The following is a 13,099-nucleotide window of genomic DNA, read 5'->3' as shown; positions in this document are numbered from 1 at the left end:
GCTTTTAACCTGTTATTTAAAAATTATAGAATATTATAATAAACACTCCATTTGGCTCACCATCTGTATATTCTCATCAGAAATAAGCCCTCTTCTAGCACACAAATCCAATATTTTATACTTTATATGTGACGGGAAATCTTTAATCAATTCCCACGTTCCACACTTGTTCATGTTGTCTATCACCACTAAAATGCAACTGTAAAAGGATAATGGTGACCTTTAAAAACTCATAAAGACATTTAAAATACGAAAACTTAACAGTACTTAATATATATTTGTGTTATATGCACATGTACAAAACAATTTTTCACTCATCAAGGAAAAAAATTATGAAACTTTATGTGACATACAACCAAATGCAAAATATATTAATAACACAAAAATTAATCATTTTCATGCAAATTTTAATATTTTATGAAATAGGTTGAATTTGTTTTTGATCTTCACTACTTTGATATATGAACAAAATATTTTCTTTCATTTTCAAGAATTCTTGAAGTTTAATTTTACTATTTGTTTTCCTTTACTAAGCCAATTTCCTTAGTAAATCCTCCTTTATTATTTTGGCTCTTTTCCTTCCACTACTGGGGCAATTTCCTACCTACTTTTTAACTTTTACACTAACTATATATATGCTAACATCTTTCTTATCTGAAAATGTATTTCTGATAGACGTCTTTGAACAGTAAGCTATCTTCTCTTTGTATTTACCTTAGGGATTTGCATGCCACTAGTACTGAGGCAACTCCTACCTAATTTCACGTAATATAAAATGAACTGTGCTACCACATAATGATGTAATCATACTGCAAAGCCCTCCAATAATAAGAAACAAGTAAAAAACTGTGCAACTAAAGTGAGGAAGATGGGTCAGAATATGTGCAAAGAGGTCTTCATATAATTAGTTATGAATGAACCAGTGTAAATAATTGCCTAGATAAGCTTCCTACAGAAGGAGGCTGAAGGAATCCTATGGAATATGACACTCACTGACAGATCTATAGAAGTACACCTGTGAGAGCATCATTACATCTCTTTCAAAGTATACTCTTTACCCACAAAGAAAGAAAGGAAAAGGTAAACAAGTTCCATATGTTGCAAGGATGTACAGAATAGGAATGTGACTGTTTGAGTACTTGCACTCATAAGTTGGAAAGCCAATATATGTAATATGGTTGGGATATGCTCAGACTGTACCTTGTGTTCTTACCTCAATTCAACCATTAGACATTAAATAGACAAATATCAGCTGCTCAGAGAGTGGTATGATGTGTGCATGCCTCATCTCAACTGAACAGGTGACTTTTGCAGAAGAAGAGCCCAGCAACATAATGTGTGCTCACTTCAACTCAACAGACTCAGATTACAGGAAAATGGCAAAGTGGCAAAGCTATATCAGGGGTGACCTGCACTATAATTACTGTCATCATTGCTCCACTTTCCACCAAATTAGTACCTCTTGTTTGAATCCAAGCCATTAGGTTCCAATTGGTAAGGATGTTTCATGGTCCATCATCTGCAACAGCTGGGAAATGGTAAGAGGAAAAGTGCCACGTATGAATTAATAAAATAGAAAGGAAGAGGGAATGGAAACAGTGCAATGGGAAGCAGGCAGAACACTTCCTGGTGCTGACTTTTTTTCCATGATAGTCTATAAAATAGATACAAACTGGATCAAACAAAAATTAGATATATCATGAGAATATCTCAAGTGGTCTTGCAGAACATCCCATCTCACAGTATGCCTATACAGAACCATGCATATGATACACTGTTTTAAGTTATCCTGGTTAAATTTAGGGCAATAAGAGGCAATAGGAGGTACCACCAACAACTGGTGGGATCCTATGAATGCAAAAGGAAATATGAAAGAGAAATATTACACATTCTTCTCAAAGATAGCAGAAAAATGAAAAATGTTTATCTGCAGAGGCCAAAAATCATCAGAAAATAAAACAGCCAGAAGGTGTACAGGTGATGTATATATGGTGGATGTCTGCATGCCAACCTGAAAGAGATCCAAGCACCAGCAAAGAAAAGATGTAAGAGGAGAAAGGTGACACATCAAATGTAAGTCTGCAAGCATCCTCAACATATGAAAATGCAAACAAGAATATATAATGGACCCATCAATAAGGGCATAAAGGAATGGGTCCATAAAATAAAAAGGAGGAACTGGATTAGGCACACCAAACAGCCCAAGAAGTCATGAGAGCCAATATGGATTGAAATAGTCAAATAGGTAAGAGACAAAAGGAAGTACAATGGAAAATAAGTACAGACAACCTCCTCAGCAATTGTGGACAGAGGAAGGCAAGATCAGTTCAGGAAGAGGGATAAAAGTGTAGTTGAAGAAGGTGTAAGAAGCAAACGTAAGATAGACCACTAAACACCAATAATAGTAGGTGAGAATGAAAAAGAAACATGGCAGGATAAAGAGACTGCACTGAAGGCAAGAAGTCAAGAACTTAAATAGAGCACATACTAGAACAAGTAAACCCCATTAAAACCACAGTCAGAAATGGCAGCAGGGTTAAAATGACATAGGAGAAAGATGCAGTAGAACAGAGTGGACACAACAGGGGAATAAACACTAATGGTACTAGAAAAGAAAAAGACCACACACAAAACCTCTGACAATTTGTGGATGTACAGACTGAAAAGCCAATGATCAATAACAAAAAAAAAGGCAGACAGATGGTGTAATAATATGACTGCTAGGAAAAAAGGTATGGTGGAAAAATTGATAAGATGAAACCCCAGGACAGTTGCTGACAAAAATGGCAGCAAAAATACATGATGAGTGACAAACAAAAAAAAGATGCTCCAGTCCAACAGGTGATAGATTGAAAAAGTTTCAAGTACATGTAGTAGAGAATGGAAAAAGGAAGAGGGGAAATTAATGAAAGGATTGGTTGGTTGGTTGATTTAGTGTTTTATGGCACAAAGCAGTTAGGCTATCTGTGCCAAACGTTCCAGTAAAAAGGTAAAAGTAAATTCAGTAAAATTCATAAAAGGAAATTAAGGTAAAACAAAACAAAGTTAAAAAATAAATAAAATGTTAGGTCAGTTTCTAATTTCAAATTGAACTAGATGAACTGTGATTTTTAAAAGGGAGCCATATTAAAAAGGTGTAAAGCATATATTGAAAAACTTAAATGGCATTAAAAAGATTAATGGCCTTTAAAAAACTAAAACCACTACCAAGGTGGACAGTGTCACCATCACCAATAACACTGTCTAATGTTATGGATAAACCTTGGGACAGAACATACTTAAAATGGTGCTGTCATTGTGCATCATAACAATGACAAGAAAGTAAAATGTGGCTTATTGTGATCTGAGTGTTACACAAACTACACACTGGTGCATCAGTTCCAGATAAAAGAAAATGATGAGTTAAAAAACTGTGACCAAAGCATAGTCTAGTTAGAACAACTTCCTCTTTCCAATCCTTATGCTCACTCCTAGTTGACTGCCAGCTGGCAGGGACCCAAGCCTTGAATACAGGACCATAGTCCATGTATGGGACAGGCACAGCAGTGATGGGATGGGCTGACCACTGGATACAACAATGTTATCCAAGGACAGACCCAATTCATCTACCTGCTCCTGTATACGCAGGCCAAAAGTAGCAATGGCAGACAATCTGGTCTGAAATGGCATGGCCCATCAAGGAAGGAAAACACAACCCCAGGTGGGATACTTTGGTAAGGAATGAAGTTTCGAAGTACACAGTAAAGACAGTTGCAAACAACGGAGGTGCAAATAAGGTTCATGAGACTCTATGATAAGCTCTGAACTAGGGAAGTGTGGAAAGCCCCAGTGCAGAGCCGAAGTCCTCGATCATGAATAGGGTCTAGCATCTTTAAGGCCAATGGTCTGGCAGAGCCACAGACCAGTGATTCATAGTCAGGTTTCGATTGAAAAAGAGCACGATATATCTTTAGCATAGAACGTCGATCTGCTCCCCAAGTGGTGATAGAGAGGACATGGAGGATGTTCAGTGCTCTTGTAAATTTGACCTGTAGCTGCTTGATGTGTGTTATAAAGGTTAGCTTAGAGTCAAAGATAAGCCTCAAGAACTTAGTCTCAGAGACCACTGATACGGAGTTCAGGATCAGGGTGAATACACTTGTTGGTTGCAAAAGTGCATTTAAATTGTTTTAGAGAGAAAGAAGGTAAAGCCATTTACTGTGGTCCACTTCAGTAAGCAATTGAGGGCATTCTGTAGCTGCCGCTCAATATACCTCATGTTCGGCAACTGACATGAGATGTGAAAGTCATCGACATAGAGCCTATTTGCAACAGTGAGAGGGAGTTGTTCAGTGATGGCATTAATTTTTATTCTGAAAAGTGTGACACTCAGAACACAACCCTGAGGGACTCCAAGTTCCTGTAGAAATGAACAGGAAAGTGTCGAACTCACATGAACTCAGACTATCCTGTCCATCAAAAAAGTTTTAATAAAAATGGGCAAATGGCCATGTAACCCATATATATGGAGGTCTCGCAAAATGCCCTACCTCCATGTGGTATCATAAGCATTTTCAATGTCAAACAATATAGATACAAGATGTTGTCATTTGAGAAAGGCTTCTCTGATTGACGTTTCAAATCGAATCAGGTGGTCCATGGTGGAGCACTGTTGTCGGAACCCACATTGGGTGGGCGAGAGGATGTTGTTTGATTCAAGGAACCAAACAAGACAAGCATTAACCATCCTCTCTAAGGTTTTACAGAGACAGCTTGTCAAAGCAATTGGATGGTAGTTTGAAGGAATCTTGGGATCCTTCCCAGGCTTGGAGAAAGGCAGGACAATAGTCTGGCACCAGGCATCAAGAAAAACATTCTCCTGACACATCTGGTTAAAAACAACCAGAAGGATAGCAAGAAAAGCAGAAGATAGATGGTGCAGCATCTCATAGTGTATATCTTCAGGTCCAACTGATGTACTGCCAGACCAATGAAGGGTCAGTTTGAGTTCCACCAGTGTAAAGAAACAATTATAGTCATAGAGACTATCAGCTCGAAAGGAAAGAGGTGATTGCTCTGCCCGAGTCTTGATGGCTATGAAGATGGAAGAAGAGGTAGAAGTGCTAGATACCCAGCAAAATTTTCATCTAGAGTATTGGTAATGCTCTTGCCCACTGACCTTTCGAATCTGGTCCCATATGACTTTGGAACTGGTGGTAGAGGATATGCTGGTTGTGAACTTAATCCAAGATTCCTTCTGGTTTTGATGTCTTACCCATCAAGCATGTGCACATGCCTGCTGGAAAGTGATGTAGTTCAAGAGTGTGGGATATCTACGAAAAGTATCCCAGGCTCATTTTTGAGCCTTCCGTACCATGTGGCAAGCAGGATTCCAACATGGATGGGGATATAGTAGAAAATGTGTCGAGGTTTTAGGAATACATTGAGCAGCTGCTTGTATAGTACAATCAGTTACTGCTGCCACACAGTCGTCTATTGATGGCTTACAGACAATGGCAGGATCAAGTTCTGCGAGAGCAGTAAAAGAGAGCCAGTTTGCCTGATCCAGCTTCCACTGGGGTATGTGGGTCGGGTGGCATCTTCCATGGCCAGTCTCTCTCAAGATTATAGGAAAATTATCACTGCTTCATGGATTATCATCAACCCTCTGTGAAAAATGGTAAGATAATAAAGGGGAGCAAATTGAGAGATCAATGGCAGTAAAGGACTGACTAGGTGCATGGAAATAAGTGGAAAAACCTGTATTGAAAAAAGAAAGGTTGTAATCAGAGCGACCCCTCCTATTAATACCAGCACTTACCCAGAGGGGATGATGTCCATTAAAGTCCACCAGAATGAAAAAGGGAGACAGCAACTGTTCAATGAGAGCATCAAGGTCTGATTGATCATATGTCTCTCCAGGTGACAGATAGAGAGAACAAACAGTGATGGTATGACCCAAGGAAACACGGATGGCTACGACCTCCAAGGGTGTGTCGAGTGGCAAAAACAGGGTGGGTACATGCTGATCAACCACCAGTGCCACCCCTCCATGCACTCGTCAATCACACAGCCTGTCATTTCTGTATAAAGAAAACTGCGGAAAGGTGACTGTAATGGCAGGTTTCAGAAATGTTTCCTATAAGGAGAGACAAACAGGATGGTAGGAAGCAATCAATGTTTTAATGTCATCTAGATTAGAATGTAACCTTCAACAGTTCCATTGTATCAGGGTGCCCACTGACCCCACCCACCATGGAGCCCTACGAGGGGATGCACTACAATGTCAAACAAGGACACTGCAGCAATGCCAGGGTTTTGTGAGCACTATACCCAAACACCAGCATCAGATATAATGTCCACAACACCTGTTGAGAACATCCAACACTGATACTTGGTTGACCCTAGCCTGAGTGGACCAGCCAACTGACCCAAGGGGGACCACCACAAGGCCACCCATCTACAGGAATTCAAGGCCAAAGTGGTGTGTTAAGGTTGGAACCCTCAACCACCAGGATACTCTCCTCCCCTTCACGGGTTGCCACACATAGCAAACATGTGGGTGGATGTTTAGGTCCCAGAGGAGGTAAACTGAAAGAACAGAACCTTCCCTGGGAGGTCCCGTCACCATGTACAGGAATCCCCACCAAGGGGTAGGGAAAGTAAGGGAGAAGTCTGAAAACCAGAAAATGAGGACTGGTCTAGTCAAAGAAGCACCAACAGTAGGATTCAAGAAAGAAAGTAGTGTGTGGGGATGAGGGCCAGATGAAGTAGACAAATAATGGAATTTGCACACAGAAAAAGGGGACCAGACAGAGAAAATAGAGAGATAAACCCTAAGGATTAGGAATAGTAGACCATAAGGTAAGATGTCCAGATTTGTGAATAGTGGTAAATGTGTCCATCAAGGGAGTGACAAACCAAGAGCAAACCCCCATAAAAGGCCAAGAGTATAGAATTTAGACTGAATGAGAGAGGTGGTCCCCATTAAGATAAAGCTCATGGTTAGTGATAGGCAAAAATATCAGCTTGATTTGAACAAGCTCAGAGTGGTAAATTGAATGCCCAAAGGGAACAGGAACTTTTTATGTTTCGTGCAAGAAAGGACTGCATTAAAGACAAAGTGGTAAAAGTCCAAGTGATCCCTCAATAGGGGCAGTAACAAAAACCTGCTCAAAAAATAGAGATCAAGCCAGCGGATGTGAAAGGAATGCAAGATTATCAACAAAACATTCAAAGTCCTGCTCTCAACAGAAAAGAAAGCTTTGAAAAAGGGATATCATCTGTGAATGGCAGTATGCAAAAACAGAAAGTAGTCTGGGCACAGTCTAATCACCAAGATAATACCCCAAGAAAAATGCACTCAAAAGGCAAAACAGACCTCAAGAATAAAAAATATGGGTCCAGAAGGTTCATAATTTGAGGCATGTTAAACCATACCCAACTAAAGACCAGGCATAAAACACCAAAGACATAATTGAAGGGAGGTGAAAAGGAAATGAGAAATGAAGAGGAACAAGAAAAGAGATCAAAAGGTAGAAAAAAGAAAACAAATGTTGTCAGAAAGTGAGACCAAATGCAGGAGAAAAGATGAGTATCCAAAGAAGTGTACATGAGTGATGGTCACTGATAAGAAGAGTAACAAACTAATTTACCAGCAAAATGAATTCAAGAAAAAAAGGAAGACTAGAATTAGGAATGAAAAGGTAAGAAGAAGAAGAATCTGGACAAGTTATAAAAACAAAGGGTCAGGTAAAGAAAAAGGAAAATAAAACCTGAAAAGATACTGACAACAAAGTCTTATGACAGCAGTCCCAGTCACCATGGGGAGAGGAATGTTACAAAAGACAACTGGAAAAAGGTAAGGAGCCATATGAAAAAGGTACATAAAGAGAAGGAAGGGGTAAAGAAAAGAAAAGAAATTAATCTGACCCAATAAGTCCCAACAGTAGGAGAACAAAGTATGGAAGGATAAAGTAGAAGTGGAACAGGCTAAACAGAGAACATATCAAATGCCTACAGAAATCAACATATCATGAAGTGCCTCAAATAAAAGGCAGAACTAGGAAAGGGAATATGGAATAGTAAAGGGAAAAAACAAAACAAAAATGAGGAACTAGAAGTGAAAGCTGGCAAGCAGATACCAGACATAGAATCAATAAAAAAAAATAAAACAAGTGTACAAATCAGGACAAAATGGGGCAGGAACATGAGAGAATCAACACATTTGGGCATGATAAAAGTAATTCGAGAAAGAAAACAGCATAAACTTAATAATGAGAGAGAAGTGACAAGATAAACTGCAAGAATAGCAGATGATAAGATGAGAAACAAAATAATAATAAAAACTACAAGCAATGAATAACAAAAGGGACAAACCTAAGAAGGAAATTCAGAGAAATATTGTAAGGTTAAGTTCATTTCACAAATCGTAAGTACTACCCAAGCCCACAGGATTCAACAGAAATTTTTCCAGGGGTGCAAAGTAGTGTAAAACTGCAAACTCAACAAAAAATTCATGTACATATGCTGAACAAATAAAGAAAAAAATAATTCCTAAGTGAGGGGCATATTTTGTATTCAGCTAAAAGTTATATTTCTCTAACAAGGAGGTTGACCTTTAGAATGGATTGCCTTCAGATATGGTGAATGCAGTTAATACACAGGAGTTTGAAGAAAGGTTTGATAAATATTTAAATGATAAAAACTTGCTATCCATTGCTTTTTTTTTTCAGTTTAGTGGATGGGATAACCAAGGGATCAACAAGACCCTTGTTGTCTTTAAATGTTGTATATCATTAAAATTAATATGTATGAAAAAATAGTGTGAAAGCAGAACGACCACATAATAGAGATAAGATATTGAATATTAAAACACTAGCAATATTAGGAAAGCATGTACATGGCAAACTGTAAGACAGAAACAAAACTTTCACATGAAAAAGTCAAAGCTTTTCAAATCCAATGTCTGACTTGATATCACTGAAATTGTACAATTACATTTCATTTTGCAATTTCTTATGACAGTTATTACATATAAAAGCATTTATACAAACAGTTTTAATAATAAGATAATTAAAACTTTGTAAAGCAACAAAATAAAAAGAAGTCACAGTGCATGTAAGTAGCAAATTATAAAACACTACACATACCTTTGAGCATCATCCCTATCTATAACTTGAGACTGATATTAGCACCATTAACATTATAAAACAAAAAGTCAGAAAAACTAAATGTAACCTGAAGAAAAATACGAAAGTGGAAAATCAAAAATGTGAAAAAAGCACAGGAAAGTCAATCCCAGTATAATACAAAAAAAATTGCATATACTAATACAGTGGTGCCTTGTCATGTGTGCCATGTGGCATAAATTTTGGTATCTATATAGTTGATTTGCTGTAAATATTTCATCACTTGACAATGTAATACTTTCATGTTAACCTTATAATGGCCTAAGAAATATATTAGTCCATTCCTAAAAATATTTTTATAGAGCAGAATTTTAAATAAATGCAAAGCCAAAAGACTTAATATTTTTTATGTAAATAAAAAAGAACTTGCACAGCTGAGAATTAAGACAGTATTACTGTGAGACCATACTCCAACAAATCTGGAGTAATGCTTCTTTCTGCAAAGAGAAGTTCCTGATTCAGAAACATAAAATTCTGATATAAAAAAAAACAACTACTATAATGAACCTGTTCATATTCTCTAGTGCTGTTAAAAAAATAAAAAAGGGAAATTTGAAGATAATAGAAGCTTAAAAACCAAATGTTCATAAGCTTCTTGCCATATCTCAGATTCAACTGTTTTTGTTTTTTTGTTTTTGTTATTTTTAGAAAAATAGCAGAAGAAACTAAATTCTAAGCATTCCCATTCGATTACATAAGCAATGTATTTTTTGGGACTTTTATGTTTAAACATTGTTTTAAAAACTTTCTTGTACCTAAGGTAAATGGTCTGTGGAAAACTTACTATCAAGTTGTGTTCTATGATATTGTGGTGTCAGGTAACAGTTAGTAATAATAACCCTCAAAAGCATGGCTAACAATGAAGGAATTACTTCCAAGGGTAGCATAGGTCATGGAACAAAATTTCATGAACTGTGACTAATAAACACCATAATTAAGTGAAAACAAATGGAAAATTTCAAAATCCTCTGAAGAGGAAAATCCAATGAGAAGTTAGGCTGCAAAGAAACACAAAGAAATTAAGTGAATATCAACAAAGTGCATGAACATACCCACACACGAAATATAACAACTAGGGGACAACATGAGAACCCTCAGCCCATAGAGGTTATTCCAGTCATGTCATCAAATACTCATCTACCCTGAGCCCTCAAATACTCAATGAGCCCTTTCTTGAACCCTTCTAATTTTGTTGTATCTACAATGTCTGAAAGAAATCTGTTACAAAGGCTGATTGCCCTGTTAAAAAATATCACTGCCTACTTTCCAGACAAGTTCTTTCTTACCATATTTTAAATTATGTCCCCTAATCCTACCACTGAACACAAAAATAACTCATAAATCCTGTCTATTCCCTTTCAAGTCGAATTTGGTGGTCCATGGTGGAGCATTGTTGTCAGAACCCACAATGGGTGGACAAGAGGAGATTGTTTGACTTGAGGAACCAAACAAGACAAGCATTAACCATACTCTCTAAGGTTTTACAGAGACAGCTCGTCAAAGCAATTGGACAGTAACTGGAAGGAATCTTGGGATACTTTCGAGGCTTAGAGAAAAGTATAGCAATAGCCTGGCACCAGGCATCAAGAAAAATATTCTCCTGCCAAATCTAGTTAAAAACAATCAGAAGAATAGCAAGAAAAGCAAGATAGATGATGCAACATCTTGTAGTGTATATCATCAGGTCTGACCAGCGTACTGCCAGTTTGAGTTCCACCAGTGTAAAGGGGTGATTATAATCACAGAGACGTTCAACTCAATTGGAAAGAAATGATCACTCTGCCCAAGTCTTGATGGCTAAGAAGGTGGAGGATGAAGCAGAAGTACCAGATACCCAGCAAAAGCTTTCACTAAGAGTATCGGCAATGCTCTGGGCATCAACTACTTCCTGGCCATCAGAGAACAAGATTGAAAGGGTGACAGAATTATACTGGCCACTAACCTTTTGAATCTTGTCCCATATGACTTTGGAACTAGTGTTAGAAGAGATGCTGATTGTGAACTTAATCCAAGATTCCTTCTGGCTTTGATGTCTTACCTGCCAATCATGTGCATGGGCCTGCTGGAAAGAGATGTGATTCAAGAATGTGAGATACCTACGAAAGGAATCCCAGGCCCATTTTTGAGCCTTCCTTGCCATGTGGCTGGCAGGATTCCACCACAGATGAAGATATCATGGAGAGCATGTTGAAGTTTTAGAAATACATTGAGCAGTTACTTGTATAATACAATCAGTCACTGCTGCCACACAGACAATGGCAGGATTAAGTTCCACAAGAACAGTGAAAGAGGGCCAGTTGGCTTGATCCAGCTTCCACTGGGTCATGGGATTTGGGTGGAATCAACCACAGCAAGTCTCTCTCAAAATGAAAGTAAAATTATCTCTGGCTTGTGGGTTATTGTCAACCCTCCATTAAAAGTGGAACAAACCGAGAGACAAACAGCAGTAAAAGATTCACTAGGTACATGAAAATATGTATAAGAACCAGTATAGAAAAGAGAAAGGTTGTGATCTGAGAGTACATGTTCTATAGAGTGATCCTTCCCATCAATATCATTATCTCCCCAGAGGGGATTATGTCCATCAAAGTCCCCCAGGATTAAAAAGTGAGATTGCAACTGTTTAATGACAGCATCGAGGTCTGATTGATCATAGACCTCTTCAGGAGAGAGAATAAACAGTGATAGTATGACTCAAGGAAATATGGATGGCTACAGTCTCCAAGGGTGTGTCAAGTGACAAAGACAGGGTGGGCACATACTGATTAACCAACAGTATCACCTCTCCATGCACTGGTTTATCACACAGCCTGTCATTTCTGTACAAAGAAAACTGCTGAAAGTTGACTGTATGTCTTTCCTTACATGATGGTAGGAAGCAATTAGTGCTTCAATGTGATCCAGATTAGAACGTAAACCTCAACACTTCCATTGTATCAAGGTGGCAATTTTTATTCATGTGTAGGCAAATTGGGTGAAGAATCTTTCTGTTTATGACCATGTCTTTTTCTTTACTATCTTTATTTGAGGGAGTTCTATCAACCTCCATGGATCCAGCCCTGGGTCAATTGGGCAGGTCTTTGCTGTTGGAAGAGGATTCCAGTGAATGAGGACATAAACGAATGATCATTTTGCATCTTGGGGTAAGATAAGATGTATCTGAGGAAATGCCCATACCCGAAACCAAAGGAAACAGGTCTTGGGGTTTGTTGGAATGAATGTTAGGGACAGACATGGGTGTTGATGTTGGTTTATCACCTTTTTTAACCATGGAGGTCAAAAGATTTTTCATATGGTTTGAGAATGATTCTTTTGGATGCATGGAGAGATCCATCTGTATTCCCACTGTAGTAATGGAACAAAGTGAAACAGCATACATCAGAGGAGAAGTGGTGAACAGTAACTTTCAAGCCTCAGAGTGAATAATGTTTTGAATCATTTTCAAATGCTGCATCTCTTTTTCTTCTAACCACTTAAAGCAAGAACAAAAGTAGGATAGGTGAGAGTCATTACAATGAATGCAATGAGGATCTGTTTCACACTCATAGGTCTTTGCCACTGCAATGAACATGCCTCAAAGAACCACAACATGATGTCTTCGAATGTCCAAGTTGCTGACACTGGAAACATTCAAGAGAGTTTGGAATATATTGCCATACCTTGCAATTAAGACAGCCTGTCTTGATTGTGGCAGGAGGACATAGTGATGTAAATGTCAAAATGAGGACACTGCTCTGCATCATAATTTCATCTTTGAAAGTGGAGATATGCCTCACTGCAGAAACTCCTTGGGTAGAGAAACCAGTGAGGATCTCCCACTAGGTGATATTCTCCAAATCCCTCTCAACAATAACTCCTCATGAAAGGTTCAAAGCAGCATGGGGAGTAACCTCAATGGGTATATCCCCAATCACCTTTGAATGTAAGAG

General features: G+C 38.2%; 1 protein-coding gene across 5 annotated transcripts in view; it reads right to left on the bottom strand.

The window, feature by feature from the left end:
• The window catches only part of LOC143253171 (protein AMN1 homolog), a 46,359-nt gene that overhangs the window by 24,500 nt on the left and 8,760 nt on the right, over positions 1-13,099 (bottom strand). For all 5 annotated transcript variants that reach the window (XM_076506546.1, XM_076506547.1, XM_076506550.1 and 2 more), the window contains exon 2: positions 61-199. In XM_076506546.1, coding sequence (XP_076362661.1) covers positions 61-199 — 139 coding nt within the window. The remainder of the gene's footprint in view (positions 1-60; positions 200-13,099) is intronic.

The sequence above is a fragment of the Tachypleus tridentatus genome, chromosome 6 (genome assembly GCF_004210375.1).
Source record: "Tachypleus tridentatus isolate NWPU-2018 chromosome 6, ASM421037v1, whole genome shotgun sequence".
Taxonomy (NCBI): Eukaryota; Metazoa; Arthropoda; class Merostomata; order Xiphosura; family Limulidae; genus Tachypleus; species Tachypleus tridentatus.
The sequence above is the reverse complement of the archived record's forward strand: the minus strand, read 5'-3'. Positions and strand labels throughout refer to the sequence as shown.